General features: G+C 37.9%; 1 protein-coding gene across 1 annotated transcript; it reads left to right on the top strand.

Annotated features, from left to right (window-relative positions):
- The first annotated feature begins 14598 nt into the window (after positions 1–14598).
- Positions 14599–15645, top strand: LOC122645588. Its single transcript, XM_043838893.1, has 3 exons — positions 14599–14801; positions 14838–14984; positions 15200–15645. Exons 1-3 carry the CDS (start codon positions 14728–14730, stop codon positions 15501–15503), a joined length of 525 nt encoding a protein of 174 aa, XP_043694828.1. The 5' UTR covers positions 14599–14727; the 3' UTR covers positions 15504–15645.
- The last annotated feature ends 5269 nt before the right edge of the window (positions 15646–20914 follow it).

Below are 20914 nucleotides of genomic sequence, written 5' to 3' on the forward strand. Positions count from 1 at the left end.
AGCCGATCGTCCGTCTCCACCTGAGCCGTGGGACATCACATATTTCGTATTTGATATATTTTCGTTCATTTCTTATATTTCTTGATAGCTATCTGTCTCTTTCTTTCTTATTATTTTTGGCATAATGTAAACAATTAAAGTAACTCGCTTTAGTGTACATAGTAAACGGTTTTTCTTTCTTTGTCGTGATTAATGCATCATAACTTAGTCTCGCATGTTAGTATAGGATATATTATTAAGGGAGAATATTCGAAAACGAGCATTTGGTAGAAAGACCGATTTATCCAGGCGAGATGGGTGCCTAACACCTTCCCACTCTCGTAACCTGACTACTTACTCTGAATCTCTGACCAGATCATATGGAATCACGTAGCCATTTTCGCTAATCCCAGATGGGGCTACATCCATTGGGTCCTAGGCCCTAATCCTAGGTGGCGACTCCATTTCTTTATGGTGCATGATCCCAATCCCCAGGATGATATGTCAAAACGATATGCCGTTATTCATTGAAACTAATCCTTGTCGCCATAAGGCTGAGGAACCCTCGTCCCGAGGACCACGGTACTTACACCCACCAAGTCCGAAACTTCAATCGTTGGATGATTCTAGATATCTGATCCATCAATTTTTTTTTAAAAAATTATTCTATATTAATTTTTTTTTCTCAATATTACTGATTAAACTAACTTAAGTTCTCTTTGTCGGAGGAAAACAGTTTATATTGGACTTGCCACTTGGTTTCCAGAGTGATGTCAACGTTAGAGGTCTAACTACATCTTCTCTTATCCAGAAATTTAATTTCTCCAAGTCAGATGAGATGGGTGTTTTTTTATTCCTAGTGAATAAACTAAACAGAAGGAAAATTGCTTAAAAGGAAGAGGGGAAAAGAAAATGAGAGCACAGGAAGAGAGAGAAGGTCGAGAACATTCCAGTGCACGAGGCTCTCGCTACTACAAGGTCTGGGAGGGGAAAATTGGATACAGGTTGGATTTGTCCTAGAGTTCTCTTTGGAACTAGCTTTCTCATTGAAGTTCACACCAATACGATGTGCTACATCTACAGGGAAAGCTGAAAATGTTTCACTATGTAATGAAAGAAGGCTACAATGGAGATCTCTCAAGAACACCAAAAACGACACTACTTCTCTTTTCACAAAACCCCAAATTCAACTACTTTGCAACAAGAAAAAGTTCTATTCGGATTACCACCAAAATATGTCAGAGTGGGTCAATCTTCGAAACGTGTACATGAATTTGAGACACACATAACAGAATTGTTTGCATATTACTTAAAGAATTAAAGGGAGTTTTTTTTTTGTTACCAAAAAGGGAGTGTTTTTTTAATACCTCAGTCAAGTAAGTTTACTGGTTAAATTGATAAGGCCTCACCTACAAGATTACATAGGAAGTAAGAGGCCTCTCAAGTCTTAATACCAATAAATGCGCAGAGTTCAATTTGGATTAAGTATTAACTTCCCCTGCAATGCTTTCTTCAGATTCAGTTCAATGGGAAATGGGTGTAAATTTGGCTATGGTAAGGATAAAGTGTTGTTGATTAGAGGATGAGAGGTGGATGGTTTGCTCTTTATCTTTATAAGGGAAGAAGACACTGGAAATTTTCTAAAGGAGGAGAATTTAGAGATTGAAGGGAAGAGGAATTTCACAACTGCTAGTGAAGCCAATAGATCGAAGGGACGAGAAAGCAATATCTGGGATACAAGCAAATAGGGGTTACATTTTATAGAGGTGACAATCTTACTTTTCCTGCTTTGAAGGAACTTTCTGGGAAGACGCCCGCGCAAAAGAAAGAGGAGGTGATCCCACCAATTTCTGATCACTTACTGATCGATTCTGATCAATGCCGGGTGATTTAGGCAGCGTTTGATGGATCTTTATCACCTCCAGTTTGTTGACCGGCCCAGTTCCCCAGTTCCTCTAACAAAGGAAGGCTGAAATGACCTCTCTACCCATGCCCAAACACCCTGCCCGGGTGGGGTCCACCATCCCCCTATTAGAGGAACTGGGGAACTGGACCGGTCAGCAAACTGGAGGTGATAATTTTCCGCATTTGATATGCATTCTATTTCGCATTCTCAAATGATAAAAATAGTTATTTTTATCGTCTGAAAATGCAAAATCAACCTAGAATACATTCAAATAATACATACGAAACACGGCTTTAGATTGAATAGTGTTTACAATTCCACTGTTCTAAAGAACTAGATTAATTAATAGGATTGGTCTATAGTTATACTGAAGTGACTATCAGAGCATTTCTTGGTAGCTATCTAGAAGATCTTTATTCCAAAAGGTAAACAATAAAAACAAACACTGTCTGGCTGCATAGCATACACTAGCACCTCATGTATCTATCTCTCTCCTCCTAGAGTAGGGACAAGCTATGTCACTTCATAAGATGGAGGAGAGAGATACAGGGATGCCTTAGTGTATGTTACACAGCCTGGCAGCATTCTTTCTCCCATAATAAAATCATCATAAAACTACAATAGATTCCATAAACTCAGTGGTTCAACATCAATATTTTATACCAGTAGACAAAAACATAACAAAGAAGTTTTGTAACCTGGATAAAATGCATGTCAAACACTCTTAAACTATTATTACAAAGCATCATCGATTTCTTATGAGCAATGGATATAACAAAAACATGTATTTTTAAAAATCACCATGCATTGTTTGCATGATATTTGGTTATAACAACTCATTGCCCAAAATATTCACCATATACCAGTTTTGTTTTTCCCCTCTTAACATGTTGCTAGAATATGAGGAGGAATTATGATGGTGAAACTTCACAATACTAAGACATTGGACGAAACCAATCATATGAACTTATTTGGTAAATGTTTATCTATCATAATTCATCAAGAAAAATTATCTTTTCCTTTTTTCTCTAAATGATGTTATCTCAACTCAGCCAAATTCTCCCACCAAGATCAAGGTCTTGTTGTGTACTTCATGGCCTGCAAGATCTTTGACTTTTGGGAAAATTATGTTTATCACCTTAGTAGTCTGAAAAAATTACACCGATCCCCCTCAAATTACACCTATCCCTCTTCTAAAGGAAAGGTGGATGTAACTTTGAAGGGGATCGATATAATTTTTTCAAACTACAGGAGGATTTTTGTAAATTTCCTTTTTTGTTCTCCTGCCAACCATCTTTTTTTTTTTTTTTCTAGGATTTCAATGTACCGCTGCGTGTAATCCTTGGCCCAGAGTAGTTTTCTCTGTTTTTTAACCCCATCTAAGTGGGTGACTTGGGTCCCACTTTTCTTTTTCATCATCTTCTTCCTCCTTCACATAACGCATCCATCCTCCCTCACCTGCCTCATAAACCCACCCCATTCATCCCATCTTGCCCATCTTCTTCCCTACCCTCTCTTCAATCCGCTCCAAACACCAACCCCACCCCGCAACCCAACCCCACCCCGCAACCCAACCCCTCCGCTGTCCCCGCTCTTCCCTTCCGCCCTTCCCTTCCCTTCCCTTCCCCTCCCCTCCCCGTTCCACCGTGGTTAGACCCCTAGCCTTGCCTCCCTCTCTTTTGTACATTGCAGTCTTTTTATTTTTTTCAATTCACATGATCATGTGACATACGTCTATCATATTGTTGCATGTTGGTCATGTGTCCATCATGACTGTTTGATTTAATGGATTGGATTAACTTGGATTGGTCAAATTGATCAACCGTACACAACCGATTGAGTAACTGGGATCAATAGATATAACCGATTCGATCCCGATTTTTAAAAACTTAGATCTACTTCTTACTAGGGGTGTAAATGAATAGCTGAAATCCGTGTTCGTATTTGTTTAGCATTATCCGAATCCGTCTGAAAGCTAAACGGATGCGGATACGGATAGGCTATAGCTATCTGAAAAGCTATATTTACATGTAAACGGATAAAACATCCGATCCGTATCCGTTTAGCAGTATCCGAATCCGTCCAAAGGCTAATCGGATGCAGATGTGGATATAGCACTATCCGAGTCGAAATCCGATCCATTTACATCCCTACTTCTGACCAACTACAGAGGCAAGATTTGGAATCTTAAACCCACTCGAGATGAGGGTCTATCTCTCTCTCAAGAAAACTTTATGTAATAATGTGTAGCTCTTGTCTTTTTGAGTCTATGTTACAATTTAGAAAATAATAAATTAACTAAAGTTAGATTTCTATTTTTTTCTTTTTTGATAGAAGGAAGATTCATTGAAGGATAGTATGCGTACAACCTAAAGCTTCAGATTCACAAAGATCATGAAACCACGCAGTGGAATTTGGCCAATCTGGCATACACATAATAGACAGGGCCTTCCTAGCCAGGGCAATAATGGTAGAAAATTCATAGGGTGGATGTCGGTTTTGGTCATGAATATAGCCGATCACCTCCTTGCAATCTGATTCCACTTGAAGATTAGCGAAATTAGCCGTCACAGATTTCTTTTTTTTTTTATAGCTTAATAAAAGGAAGTCTTTGAATGACACCTCTATAGTTGTGTTTAGAACTTGACACCTTCATTTAATTGTCCTTTGTCGATTCACAAAAGTATTTAATACAGTTTTTCAATGAGGATAAATATGTCATTTTACATAAGAACTAAATTAAATGTTGGATTAAATGACCTTCAACTTTTTGAAAACCCTTCTTTTACCCTACATTAAAAAAAAATTTAAGAATAAAATAAGGGTATAAAATATGGTTACAAATCTATTGACACATTAAGGGGTGTGAATAAGAAAATCCTTTACAAAAAGATACCCCAAAAAACGATATTTAAAAGAAAATTCTTCACGGGTGGTTTCATTACATAATTTGAAATGCCAATATGGCGAATGCAACCTGCTAATACGTAAAGAGCATAATTTGCATTGTCTACATGTTAAATTTCTTGACAAAACTTAATGTTGCATATGTGCATTTTTAGATTAAATTATAGGAGCATATTCTACATCTAATATTTCCATCATTAGTAGGGATATTCTTATAATTTTGTGGTTCTTTCAAATTAATCTGAAGTTTCTTTCATTTTGATGCTTTTTTAATTTCAAGTATAAATTTTGTACTCTTTAATTATTAAAAGGTTTCTATTGCATATTTGTAATTGATAAATGGACTTCATTCCTGTTTGATATCGTTGATATTACATGAGGATAACACTGATTCCTTTATTTTATATGAAAATAAAATGAAATGGATTTCATCCAGTTTGATATTGCCTGATGGTAACCTCGACTCGCTTTTCATGGGATTCGCCTTTTGATTTGCGGCTTTGAATATAGATTCTTTAGATTCTTTAACAACCTCATTGTGTTAATAGACTTTGATTTTTAATCATCTCTTTTGGTGACTGTAACATATTCTTAGTATTAGGGGTGAAATAGGACCAGGTTGGGCCGGATTTTTTAAAACCCCAGCCAACGGTGAGTCCTCTTAACTCAACCCAAACCCAACTCGGCCCTGAGGTCGAGTCGAGATATCTCAGTCCAAGCCCAATCCTATCGGGTACAGTCAGCCTAGCCCGGCCCTGATTGACCCTGATTTTTGCTAAGGACTGGGTTGGCTGTAATTGACCTTGATTTTGCCAAGGCCAGGTTAGTCCTGATTGACCCTGACAGGCCTTGTTTTTATTCGATTTGCATTCGCCTATGTATTAAAAAAATGAGGCCTATGTGGTTGGTTATTGGTTTGTTTCATACTCAATGGACTATTAGACTTTTCTTTGGGTTAAAAACTTAATCCAAAACTTAAAATCTTAAATATTTTCATTCAATAGATAATTAGACTCTTTTTGGTAAACCAATAGGTAATGAGATAGTAAACAAAAATTATAAAGCAACCTAACCCCGGGTTGGGTTCAGCTCGAGGCCTCAACACTGGCCCAGCCCAACCCTGATCCCGGACCTGAAAATTTAAACCCTAATCCACCTTCACGGTTGAAAAATCCAGCCCAAGCCCTCTTCGGGTTCAGGGTGGGCCAGGGCAGGCTCGGATTGATAGGGCCATACTTACACCCCTACCTAGTATGTGTCAACTAAAGGATAGCCTTCCTATTTTTGATATGTCACAAGATGCCCTATTTTGGGATGAATTTATTTTTAAGATTGTGCAACAGTGTAACTCCTACCAAACAAATCATAAAATCAATAGCAATACTAAAACCAATTATCAATAGACGAATATAATGTCAATCATGTTCATTGTTCAGTGTGTAAGATGCTTAGCAATACTAGATTGGATATATGTAAATAAAATAAATTATTATTAAAATAAATAAATAACTAATTAACATGTTTCTTTTCCTTAGATAACATCATTTCACCTAGATCATCAGAAGACGTAGAGGAAAGTTTGCTAAAAAAGTATGTGCTTCTCAAGTATCGATGAAATTCAGATGGTAAAAGTAAGACATTTATTGAATGCCTGTGTGCCGAACATTGTCCGACTCTACCAGAATATGAGATAGCTCAGCAACAATAGCTGCATCTAGATCAGCTAGCAGCGCTAAAGCTTTTCCAAAATATCAAGATAGATAGAGCGACGAAAGGAGTACCCCACTAGTTTCACATGATAACATTTTTTAAACACTTTTTAGGAAGTCAGTAACGTTATTCTGGTAATAATAATACCAAAATATGTTTTTAGTTAGAAACGACACAGAAACACTAGTAACGTTATCAAACGGTGCCTCAATCCCCCATGGGATGAATTGAAAGGGGAAGAGAATCAAAGAGAAGAAGTTCCTGCGTTAATACCCTATTATCTAATATCATTTTCATGATAGGGTTTGTCTTCAAAATTGTTTCACCTTTTTTGGTCAGAAGTATAGACTCAAACTCTAGACGTAGCCCTTGCAGAACCAAGAGGATATTGAGTACTAGGGTTGGTACACTTTCATGCTATTGTTATGAATTTTCTTGTTATATCCTTTTATTATCCTTGTTTCTCATATTTCCTGTTTCTTATATTTCCTCCTATAAACAGTTTCTTGCCGCACAATAAGCCATGGTTCTCTCTCCTTCCATCAGGATTTCTAATAATGTAATCCTCTTAACCAGCACCTTAAAATCTTTTTAGGCTTTTGAAATCCTGACCTTAAAAACCATATCAACCCAATCAATTGAAGTCCACGGAGAATTTTTGACACAATTGTTTTACCCAGCTTGTGGAATTAAAACCCACAAGAATCTTCTTTACCCGAACTCTAATTTCATTATTCCAATAAACACAATTCTAAACCATAACCCCAGAACCTATAAAAGTATGAGTCCAATAAGAGAGCCAACTCACACAAACAGCGGGTACCCTCATGTTTAATTACCGCTAGTATTTGATGATTTAATAGTATTTGTTTTCACAATTTCAGGTTTTATTCAATATGATAAAGAAAACCTGAGTTACTAGGGTTGGAGCTATAAAAAATTTGACATATCTAGGTCTTGGCCTGACCCAAGACTATAAATAACCCTCAACCGAGGCTAAATTTTAGACGGTTTTATCGTTTATTAATACACATCTAAATGACCAATGGGTATGTCTATTGGAAAACTTGTTTGAATGGTCAACAAATAAATCTAATAGAAAGACTTATTTTTCGGACATATCTTTTAGACACCTAATATTTAGAATCATATATTTTAATTTTAATTCATATAAAATTTCAACATTAAACTCAATGCCAATTGTAAAAATGCGAAGCTGGCATAGACAGTTTTGCAATCAATCTTTAACATTTTAAAGTCCAATCAATGTAAAACCTAAACTAATGGCAATGTCTCAAGCATGAACTCTAAGGACTATTGCTATCATTTTGGATTCAAGATGAAAAGAATAGGAAGAAATGTTAAATAAGGCCTGACCTACAAGATTAAATAGGGAGTAAGAGGCCTCTCAAGTCTCAATACCAATAAATGCCCCGAGTTCCAAGTTGAATTAAGTATTAACTTCCCTTGCAATGCTTTCAAAAAAAAATTAGAATCGGCCAGTTCGGATCAGAATTGGCCGTGGTAGATCCCGACAATTTCTTCAATTCAAGCACTTTTTGGTCAATTCTGATCAATTCCATCTGATTCGGATCAGAATCAACTGTGATCAATTTGATTCTTGATTCTGTGTTTTGAAACATTGATTAGGGATCAAAACTCTTGAATAGGAGAATTATAAAAAAAATCTTGTTGTCCTAGACTGTCTGGAGGAAAAATAATCCTCTCCAATTCCTTAAAAGGGTGCAGTAGGAAAAATAATCCTTTCAAATTCCTTAAAAGTGTGCAGTGCGACAATGCTAGGTGGAGATGTTGATACCTGGCAGCTCGGACAATATCCAATGGGGCAGAGCTCGGGAAGAAAGAAAAAAAAAGAAAAACAAAAGTCAATGAATTCGGATCGTTAGATGTCCGAACTGTTGGATGTTGATATCTCCGCCTAGCACTGCCGCACTACCCACTTTTAGGAATTGGAGAGGATTAAAATCCATTTTTAGAGTTTACGAATCAGGGTAGAATGTGTAAATTTATTCTACATTGGGGGATTGTGGGTTCCATGGGGCTCTTAATAAGTGGCTAATGATGTTAAAACAGTAGTTTAAAAGACGATATTACCCCTTAATTTGGAGTTAAAAAAAATACAGAAGCCTTTAATTGGCTAACCCATACCTTTTTTTCCCTTTTCTTTTTCTTCTTCTTCTTCTTCCTCATGCAGCCAATGACTGAAACGGTTGTCTTTTGCAGCTTCTGCTTTTCTGCTTCTTCTCTCCTTCCGGACCTCCATGTATTATCTTTCATTTTTCTTTCTTTTAGTTGCGGGCTCCAAAGACCACTTGGTGTTGCTTCCTTTCCTTCTTCTGACTTTTTTAGTCAGCCCTGAAACGATTCTCTCTCGTGTTTGTGCAGGGTCTAGACTCTCTCACTCTTCATTAGCGGAAGGACAGAGAGGTCGGATTTGTTTATTGGGTATCATTTAATCAGCTTTTCACCAGAAAACTTTCTTTTCTTTTTGTCTTTGGTTTTGAGTTAAACGTATATTTGCAGACTAACAGAACAGTTTCAATTCCATTTGAGAGATTGGGAGTGGGGCTCTTAATCCAAGAAGCAGACATTCTCCGCTGGCTTTCCTTTTTTATCTACACTTTTTCTTCTTTTTCTGCTAAAAACACAGATGGGTATTTACATTTCTAATTGAGAATGGTATGTTGCAGTAACAGATATAAATTCCGGCCATAGCATACAAACTAGTTAGACGTGCATACCAAAATCTCTAAATTGATATGATATTAGTGTCAATTACCAAACAATAAGAACAATAATGGTTCCAAGAAATTGGGAGAAGAATGAATATCAATTGTAGCTTCATGGTAGCAAGAAACTCTGTTTCTGATCTATATTATTCTTAGATGAAAGCTACTTGACAAATGGGTATCTAGATACTCCAATTGAGTGAATCCCTGGAATGAAGAATATGCGCATGAGATATCTCCCAAGTTCTGCCAGATCTACAGATCCCAACAACTTGATGCTCGACTATATCATGGGAGAAACAAAGAGAACTGAGAAAGCTGATGCAGTTATTTTAAACACCTTCGATGCCTTTGATCAGGACATTTTGGATGCACTCTCCATTGTGTTGCCTCGTGTTTACACCATTGGTCCTCTACAATTGCTGCTGAACCAGTTCTAGAATGATGATGATTTGATGTCTATAGGTACCAATCTATGGAGAGAAGAACAGGGGTGTCTTGAATGGCACAATTCCAAAGAACCCCAGTTCTATGGTTTACGTGAATTTTGGAAGCATCACAGTAATGACCCCTCAACAACTCGCTGAGTTTGCTTTGGGACTCGCCAATAGCGAGCACTCATTCTTGTGGATCATTAAACCGGATCTTGTGGTGGGTGAATCGGCCATGTTTCCACTCAAGTCCATGATTCGAATCAAAGAGAGAGGTATGTTAGCAGGCTAGTCCCCGGCCACAAGAGCAAATTCTAAGCCACCCAGCCCGAGAGGTGAGGGCCGATGTTGTAGGGTGGGGCATGCGAGGAAGAAGAAGATGATGAAGAAACGCAAAAGGTGTTTTTGGGGAAGAAGAGGCGGAAAGGGTTTTTGGGTTGAAGAGGGTAAAATTGAAATAAAATTATATTAAGGGTATTATGGGGTTTTAGAAAATTTGTAAATGCCTACGTGATCACTTAATGATGTTTTTTGACGATTAAAGTAGGATTGATATAATCTTTCAAAAGTAGGGGAAGACATTATCATTATTCAAAACTTGAGGGAGGGGTTTGATATTATGGATACTTAGAGGGGAGGGGATGATATTTACTCTAATAGATATGTATAGTTTTGCTCTGTTTTAATGAATATTATTACTCTGATTCGGTTTATAAAAAAAACATAAGACATACAAGCATAAGTCATGTCAGTCTCCAACTATTCTTGTAAATACTTGAAAGGGAAAAAGAACCTAGTTGTGTGGATCCTATGCTTAGACACAATCTTGTAAAATTACTACAGTATTTCCCGTGAAATAAAAAATTATATCAATTTTGATACCCCTACACGTTCTCTAGGTTCTGTATTTTAACAAAATCTTCATTCTTGTAACCTCCCATGTTACTAGCATAAACCCATGAAAAATTGACAATTAAGATAAGCAACAGTAAACTTGGTTTGAGCATTGCATAATATCCAAGGATTATGATAAATAAATATTTACCAAATAAATTCACATAATTGGTTTCCTCAAATGTCTTAATATTGCGGAGTCTCATCAACATAATTGCTTCTCATGTTCTAAGAAGAAAGCAAAAAAGGAAAACAATGGCATAGGATGAATATTTTGAGCAATGAGTTGTTATAACCAAATATCATGCAAACAATGCACAGTGCATGATATGTCCATTGCTCATAACAAATCAATGACGCCTTCTACTAATAGTTTAAGAGCGCACGACATGCATTTTACCAATGTTATGAAATTTCTATATTGTGTTTTTGTTTTATGTTGTAAATTATTGATTTTATGGCACTCATTAACAAAACCTATTTCACTTTTATGATGATTTTATTATGGTCAAGCGATCATTGGTTGTTCGCGTAGCTCCTGCACCAGTGCGAGGCCAAACTGGTTTCAGGTAACAACCTTGGTTGTGCATTCTAGTCAATGAGATTTCATAATTACATTTTAGTTTGCTTTTTAATTATTTGATCTAGATTTACAATTTTAATTATTCAATTCTCTCTAATATTTAAAGGATGGGCCTTGGTGCAACGGTAATGTTGCTCTATTGTGACCAAGAGGTCACAGGCTCAAGTCTGGAAACAGTATCTCTGTAAAAGCAAGGGTAAGGCTGCATTTTCGATTGATGAAAACCAATATCATTCTTAGTTGAGTTATTGGATTTTGAACATCTCTTCACAAGTTGAGAGTGTGAGCAAAGAGGTGTACAAGGGGTATCCGATTTTGTATACAAGGTTGGATTTGGGTTCAAATCCAAATATTATTATTTATTCTCTTTATTCTCCCATAATGAAGAAGTCTCAATTACTCCGTGAGTTTGTTTTTATCATTTTATGTGTTATTACTTTGTGTTCACATAGGTCCCACACACAGTCATTATTCATGTTTACTATTTATATGACACTACTCATAGATAATGTTCAAGTACTATCATTTTTCTTTACACACATATGGAAAAAGGTTATCGTTTTTCCCAACAGCTATCCCATCAGAACCCTTTATGTGGTCGATCTAGAGCCATTTCCTCTCGTGTATCCCATGGGATCTGTCATTTGATGGGAAGTTTGTGATTGCATCCACTTACTAGATTTGCGAATTTCATTGATACTAACAAGAAATGTTGGAAGACAACAACATCCATGTCAAAGATTATCTTGGACATTCCCCAGACTAGTGTTGAATGCAACATCACCATGGTCGGAATGCCGAAAGCATTCAAACTAGGGCTGCAACAAGGTCGGATTGGGCTGGCCTTTTAAAACCTCAGTCCAACCTCGAGCCCCCTTAGTTGGGTCCAAGCCCAGCCCTAACTGAGGGCCAAAAAAATCCAACCCTGACCTACCTTTATGGTTGGACCGGATTGACCTTGATTGGCCCTAAACATTGGGAAAGGGAGATGCATGGGCTGGCCAGATTGGAAAGAAGAAGAAAGAACATGAAGTAGAAGACAAGATCGGGTTGGGCTGGGTCAGGCACAACCCGAGGCCTCAACCTTGGCCCAACCCAACCTTGATGGAGGGCTAGAAATTTCCAATCTTGACCCGCCCTCAGGACTAGGATATCTCAACCCAGACCTTGTTCGGGCTCAAGGCAAGTTCAGGCCGTCAAGATCAAACTTGCACCCCTAATACAAACTGAATGCATAACCAGAGGTCCAGCATAGCCGGAATCATACAGTAATTGGTTTAACATCCACGAGCTTTAAGAGATTACTCGTTTAAGAACTATCTTGACTGAAAAATCAATTTTATTTTATTTTATTTTATTTTATTTTATTTTATTTTATTTTTTTTTTGGTTTCTTTTTGGGTAATGGGGAAATTTAGTGATAGGGGACAACAGAACTCCATGAAACAGAAAAGTAGTAAAATTCAAATAAGATTGTTAAAACTAATCCAATTATACTGGTTTTTTATTTTCTAAATCCAAATAATAGTTAGTTTTTAAAATCGAACTGGAGTGGACGATTAAACCTGGTTAAAATGGAAACTCGAATCACCCCGTTTTTTAGTTCGAAACATGGTCTGGACAATTTTTCCAACATGACTACCTAGTTGTAAGTTGTAACCACACCCATAGGCCCCATACTGCATAGTGCCATACCATTGTTATGGGGTCTTCCAGATACAGAAGACAAAACTTTCCTTAGGATTACTATTATATTTGGATTGAATCATAGGACCATCAATGGCTGGACCCTAGTGGGTCCAACAAACATTATTTGATAGGTCCCCCCACTATTAATGAACCTAAATTTGCCACCATGAGATCACGTGAGGAGATACTACCTCCATTGAATAAAATTAAAAAAATTAAAAGAGAAAAAAAGGTCAGACTTTATAAAAGAAGTGGGTGTGTGTGATTGAAGCAAAACCTACAAAGCATTCAATATACATGTGCACCGAAAATGACACACACACTATACACCCACATTTTCATGTGAGAAACCAACAGGAATTGTCCCCAAAGCCCTCATGTGGGCCCCAACATTGCACGTTATGCCTCCTCCTCACCTCCCTCCACCCTATGTCCAAAACCCAATCCCACTTCCTCTCTCTCAAGACCCAATCCAAGTTTTTCTCTCTATCTAGATCTCTTTCTCTTCTTGCATGGAATGGAGTTGGAGAATGGATAAGGATTGAGACAAAGGTATGGAGGGAAATCAAGATATTGAACACATCAATGCCACGTTTTAACTTTTTTCTATTTTTTTGGGGACATGGGCTTAGGCCCATCTATGACAAATGACTTGTTGAGAAAAAACTAGGGGCAATTTATTTATTTATTTATATTAGAGAAACTAGGGGCAAGTTGTAAGGGTTTTAGGACTGTTTGGAAGGGTCTTTCATTGAAAAGATAAAGAAAGGTTATAAGGATTGGACCAGATGGTTCGACCATGGTTTGGACCGTTACAACCCTCAGCTTGGAATATTGGATTGTTGGGTAGAGTGACCTACAGATGACTTGTACAACCATTTTGCCTGAACAATCTGATGCCCTGGTTATCTTAGAAAAAATTGTAGAAGGGTTGGACCAATTGGTTCTAAAATGATTCAATTTTTTTATTTTTTTTTTTTGATGAAATGGTTGGACCATCAAACCACCAGTCCGGCCCGTTGGAATCGATAATTTTATTTTATTTTATTTTATTTTATGTTTTTTGGAGGTGCGGTTGGGGTGGGAAAGTTGTTTTTGACTTCGTTGGGTAAGAGGAAAACCAGAAGGAACAAGATTTCTTACTTAACGTGTTATAAAATCCAACCTGTAAAGGGTTGTTCCCTACTTTATAGATTAGAGAATTCCCTAATCTCGAATCTCAAATCCCAAATCCTTAAGTGTTAATAGTTGTTTATCACTTACATAATGATCTACTTATGCCCAAAATTAGGATTTGAATAGTGATTAGGGAATCTTTACTTTACTACAATTGGCGGAGGAGATCAGAGACTTCTTTTGACCTATATAACCTTTGTTGCAAAAGAACAAATTGGGATGAACAAGAAAGAGGATAAATTAATTAAAAAAATTAAAAGTGTGATGATGTGTTGTCATATGGTCGGTGCAGATATGGATGAATTCAAGGTAGTAGACCTTATCCTCTCTCTCTCTCTCTTTCTATTATGCTTCTTTTCATAGTAAAATGGGTGGGGGGGGACAAGGTGTGGAAAAGTGGATAATGCCGAATCTAGAAATTAGGAAAAATAACCAAACTTATCCTTAATAAATACTTGGATAATTTATTAGGACCCATATCAAGATTTTCTATCTATCCTTAGTACAATGTACATGAGTGTTTAGAAGGAGTGTTTCAAGTCTTCCCACATGGCAACATGAGATATAGATTAGATAGATAGAAGACCTATCTTCAACTACAAATTCCTTCTCTTTAGATCTTCAAAAACACATTTGGGTTGTTGGGTATTAGTCATATTGAAGAAAAATACATCAAGAGGCTCTAGAGTTAATCAGATTGAGAATGGATTCTTCCTTTCACCAACAAAACTGTCATGGGATCATGGTTGAAGCTCATGAGGGAGGTGATGATGTTGATTCAGTTTCTGCTTCTTCTTCTTCTTCTTCTTCTACTTCAGACAATTCGAGTAATTCGATTTCATCGATTCTTTCCGATTTCATGGATGATGCAACGACGAATGAGTCTTCTTCGCCCGATCAAGTCTCCAATAATGGCCCTTTGTATGAGATGTCCTCTCTCATGCAACAACTCCCTTTTAAGTAAGGACCTCTCTCTCTCTCTCTCTCTTTCTTTTTTCTTTTTTGCATCATTAACGATGGTGTCCTTACCATTGATTAAAATCAATGATGCACAGAACGGATCGAAGAACATCGCTTTTGCATTCAAATTCAGATTTGGGCACCCTTGGAGTGTCTCTCTCTCTTTCTCTAGATATCTATGCTAGTTCTGATCATCCACTTGATGGGTTTTGCAGGAGAGGATTATCAAAGTATTTCCAAGGAAAATCACAATCATTTACATCTTTATCCAATGTGAGGAGCTTAGAGGATCTTGCCAAACCAGAGAACCCATACAACAAGAAGCTCAAGTCCTGCAAGAGCTATGGAGGATTGTCAGAAGGTCAGAAACCTTGGGCTCCCAAAACCAGCTCAAAGACTATCACAAAGAAGCCTTCAAGGGGTTCTTGTTATGCAGCTAATGTAAGGAGGAACAACAGTTTCTTGGGCAACAGCAGGCCTCCAGTTCATCCACAGAGAACTAATAGTTTGATTGTTTGAACGTTTAGTAACTAGAAGCTATATCATCATCTACCCAAAAAATTCTTTAAAAAGATCACTTGCAATATCATTTGTATAGCTTTTTTATATCTGAAGTCATAGACAAATAAAATTTTTTTAATGGCTTTACTTCTCTCTTTTCCTAGGGGTGGGATGGTCATTTCGTCCCCTCCTGTGTGAGGCTACACCGTGGCCACTCGGCTGCCCAGCCGTACAGAATCCAAATTTTGTCTTTTCGGCTACTGCTACTATTATTTCATTTTGGTAAAAAGGTTTTTAAGTAGGGCAGGTGGGAAGGAATTTCTGCCCAGACTTCTTCATTGTGCCACAAGGACAAATATTGTGATTATTTTGACTATTGGATAAAGAGGATACGAACCGAAATTTTTAGAGTCTCATCCAATTTAGGGATGTAAATGGATATTCAAAAATCCGAATTTGATTCGCATCCGTTTTGCTTAGAGGTATTTATATCCGTTTAGGGATAACCAAAAAAAAATTCGCAATATTCTGAAAAAGATTTATCTGATACCAATAGATATTCAACTAATAAAATTAAATAACTAATAATCTTGAGGGTTTTTGAAGATTCAACAAGTTCTAAGGAATGAAGAAATGAGAATCATGAGACTGATAACTGAGAGACCTGGATTGAGATTGAAATAATATTTGTCAAGGGAGAAAGGTCTGGGTTACACAAGTTTGGGATGTAAACGGATAGTCGAAAATTTAAATTCAATTCGCATGTGTATCCGTATCCGTTTAGGGATATTCGTATTCTGTCATGAAATATCTGAATCCGATCACATTCAATTCATATCTGATCCGTTTTCATCTCTAATTCAATTGACATAATCCACGAGTATTGCATGCATCTATCTCTGTTTATGTCCATGGATATCCATTGGTATTTGGACATTATTTTAGACTCTCCCAATTTCTATATGGCATGAGATCGAAGTCTGGTCATATAGCACTTGTAACAACGCAGGGGGTTCAACATAGATGCAATTTTTTTATTTAATGGTGTAAAACTGTGAGAACTTGATAATTTCATTGATGTATCGTATGGTATTTATACAGTAAAATGGAGAAACATTCTCCTTAATGGAAGGTGATTGATCTCAATTGGAGATTCAATCCTATCTATAACTAATTACAATTTTATTTACAGCTAGAAGGTAGAGATATGATTGAGATATAAAAGGTATGTACAGTCAAGAGGATTGACAGCTAAGTGATGGAGATTCTGTGGTGGAGATCCTTGTAATACTCCCCCTCAAGTTGGAGAGTGCAAGTCACAAACCAACTTGCGAGTGAGAGGTAGAAAATCAGAGTAACCCAAAACTTTGGTGAGTGCATCAGCAATTTGAGATTTGGATGGTATGTGGGCCGTAGATAAAGTACCAGCCTAGATCTTGTCCCGAATCAGATGACAATCCATCTCGATGTGCTTTGTGCGCTCATGGAACACGGGATTAGAGGCAATGTGTAAGGCCGCTTGGTTGTCACAATAGAGTATTGCCGGATGGGGAGGGACATGGAGCTCTCGTAGAAGGGATTGCAACCAAGTGATCTCGTAAGAAGCCGATGCCATGGCACGGTATTCCGCCTCAGCAGAGGAACGAAAGACCGTATGCTATTTCTTGGACTTCCAAGAGATCGGACTGTCACCAAGAAAAGTACAGTAGCTAGTGATGGATCGGCGGGTAGTAGGACAAGCACCCCAGTCAACATCACAATATGCTTTGAGGCGTAAATCGCTAGATGAGGATAGAAGTATGCCAGTTCCCAGACAAGATTTGATGTACCGGACAATGCACAAAGCCGCCTGCCAATGTGGTTCACGAGGAGTCCTCATGAACTGACTGAGAACAGTGACCGAATATGTGATGTCAGGACGAGTGATGGTTAAGTACAACAACCGACCAATGAGACGACGATAAACAGTCGGATCTTGAAGTAGAGCACCATCATCCGGGGTGAGTTTGAAATTGGCTTCCATTGGGAAAGTACACGGTTTACTGCCTGTTAAACCAACATCAGCAAGGATGTCGAGAGCATATTTCCACTGAGAAAGATGGATCCCTCGCTTGGCACGGGCGACCTCGATACCGAGAAAGTATTTCAAAGGGCCGAGATCCTTAATCTAAAATTGGGAATGAAGGTGTTGTTTTAATAGAGTAATGGCGACCGGATCATTCCCTGTGATGATAATGTCGTCAACATAGATGAGTAGGGCAGTAAATGAGGATGTGCTTGAACGGGTAAATAGGGAGTAGTCGGCCTTTGATCGAGTGAAACCAGCTTGGGCAAGAGCAGCAGACAGTTTCTCAAACCAGTTCCGTGAAGCCTGTTTGAGCCCATATAAAGATTTGTGCAGGCGACCCACGTGATGCTCCCCCTGTTTGGCAAATCTGGGGGGAATAGTCATGTAAACTTTTTCGGCCAAATCCCCATGAAAAAAAGCATTGTTGACGTCCATTTGGTGCAACAGCCAGTGTCGGACTGCTGCAAGGGAGAGAAGGCAGCGTACAATGACCTGTTTCGCTACAGGAGCGAAAGTTTCATTATAATCAAGGCCTTTGGTCTGTGTGAACCCCTTGGCGACAAGTCGTGCTTTATATCGCTCAATAGATCCATCCGAGCGACGCTCTGATACCATGTAAAACTATGAGAGCTTGATAATTTCATTGATGTATCGTATGGTATTTATACAGTAAAATGGAGAAACATTCTCCTTAATGGAAGGTGATTGATCTCAATTGGAGATTCAATCATATCTATAATTAATTACAATCTTATTTCCAGCTAGAAGGTAGAGATATGATTGAGATATAAAAGGTATGTACAGTCAAGAGGATTGACAGCTAAGTGATGGAGATTCTGTGGTGGAGATCCTTATAATAAATGGAGAGCAGGTGGGTCACAAGCTCCTGTGTTTAGGCACAGGAACCAGTGAGCCACACAACCTGGTAGCGTTCTTTTTCTCATATAACATTCTTTTTTATATATAAAATCCTTGTTGATTGTGTCTCTCTTTGATTAACAAATTGGACTGAGGGATTTGGATGTGACAAATATGATGCCTCAGCCAAACGAAACTCCAGGTGTGGGTTACTTTCTAGAAGCACTATTCTGTTAACTAATCTACAAGATCAGACATTCCTCATGAGTTGGACACTTGAGGGTTCAATAGACCCTATCCGGTTACTTAAACGGCCTGGTGTCAGGCTTAACCTGGCCCAATTGTTTTCGATGCTCGGTTGTAGTCCGATTTGTGGACTCGGCTCCTGTCCAGCATATTGCCCAGGCTGCATGTGCAGCGTCGGACACAGTGAGGGGTGAAAAGATCGCCTCACCCCAGACCGAGTGCCTTGCCCGAGCAGAGGTGAGGCGGTCTTTTCACACCTCACCAAGTCCGGGGCACATGCAACCCTGGCAGGGTGCTGGACAAAATCCTTTTGGCCGATTTATTACAAGGCTTCCTCATTGTGCCACGTGGACATTGGATTTTGTCACCCTAAGAATATTCCCTCTTCTATTGTTAGTGATTTAACCCTCAAATTGCTCTCAGGGTTTGTACTGTGAGAAAATAATTGTTTGCCCCCATAGTGACTTGGATGCCCAACAGAATTGGCTGAAACTTTTTAGATAGTAGTGTTTTATAATATTAAAGATATAAAGCTTTGGTGCGAATATGACACTGTTTGACAATCATTTCATAATACGCTAATTATGCAGGTCCTCTTGTTTCAGACACAATTTTGACTGTGTTGTTAGCCTAATTTATGGTTGATCTTTGCACAATTGTATATTATTCTCAAAAACCTTTTTAACGATATATATGGATTGTCGAAATCCGACTGCCAGATCGTCTGAAATCATTTTTCAATGTTTACTCCGCAAATCACCAATACAGGGATCCTCCACATAGAGGTCAGGCCGCGCCTCCTAAACTACATTAAGAGGATCCAATGAGTTGTGTCCACTTTTCTTGGTGTTTGGTGCATGCACCAACTAGAACTATAAAACTCATCACAATAGCATCGAAGGAATGATGGAATGATGGATTAGATCTTTTCCATCTATAAATCTGTTTTGATAAGACAAACCTATAAGAGGACTTCCAAAACTTCCATATTTTCGAGTTACCTTCAATTTGGCATTGATAATAGTTGCTCGAAGAACTATCGATGCAAAGCTTCTCTGATTTTAGATGACATAAACACAAACACGCACACTGATCAATCTCTAACTTTTATAATCTTAATTTCAACATCAAGATTTAGAAGAACAATGAAAATTTGCCTTATGTATTCAAATTGCTGAAATGAAATTAATTGTTAGTTTGAGTAATTATTTGTTTATTTAAATAATAATTTATTAGTACTTACATATTTTAAACCCTGATAATGCATATATCTTATGCATTGAATATCACTAATAGTGAATGCTCTCATTGACAATTATTTACTTTCAGTGTCATTGAGGTTTTACTTCTATCTCGGGGTGAAAACTAATAATTAGCTTTTACGTTGATATATATATATATTTTTTTCCGTTGATATTCAAAAGCTCAGGATTTGTTTAGTAAAACTTGTATATTCTTAAAAATCAATTTGTTCCATCAAAAGGGGACATTGAGACACATTACAAATATGAAGGCCACCTCTTTAGGGTCTCTTTGGTATAATTTGTATGTGTATTTATAACCTATTTACAAGAAATTACTTATGACTATAAATATAGGGAGGGAGTGTGGCCTACGCCAACACTCCCATGTGTCTATCTCTCTGCTCCTTAAAACAAGGGGGTAGAGGTGTCTTTTCACATGGGGAGGAGAGAGATGGACTCATGGGAGTGCTAGCGTAGGCCACACTCCAGGACAGAGAACTTTTTCCTATAAATATATTAACATTGTTGTAACTTGACATATTTGCCCATGTCATACCACTATCAACATAATGTGTTTTTTTTTTGTAATTTCTTTCTCATCTTCCCTCTCCTCTCTCCTTCTGCCCTTCTTCCTCTCTGATGCCGAGTTACCTGCCCTATAGTTCATTTTCTTGGTGTTTGGTTCTGTTCTGTTGATTCAAAGAGTTCAGTTCTCCAATTTTTTAGTTGGGAGAATGTTCTTTATGCTGTAGTGCAGGCTGCGCCCAGACACATGGGTAGTCTGTGCAGGTGGGCAGGGTGATCGTTACGCCCACCCCCATGTGCATGAGCGCAGCCTGTGCTACGGCACAGAAAACAGCTTCCCTTTTTCTGTTTTGATTATACACAGTAAATAAATAAATAAGCCTTGCTACCTTCCCCCAACCTCCCCAGTTTCCTAGCAATGATTGGCCCAAACTGAAATCTTGCCAATATCGCTGTTGCTGCTTCTGAAATTGGTGGGAAAGTTCAAA

The sequence above is a fragment of the Telopea speciosissima genome, chromosome 11 (assembly GCF_018873765.1).
Source record: "Telopea speciosissima isolate NSW1024214 ecotype Mountain lineage chromosome 11, Tspe_v1, whole genome shotgun sequence".
Taxonomy (NCBI): Eukaryota; Viridiplantae; Streptophyta; class Magnoliopsida; order Proteales; family Proteaceae; genus Telopea; species Telopea speciosissima.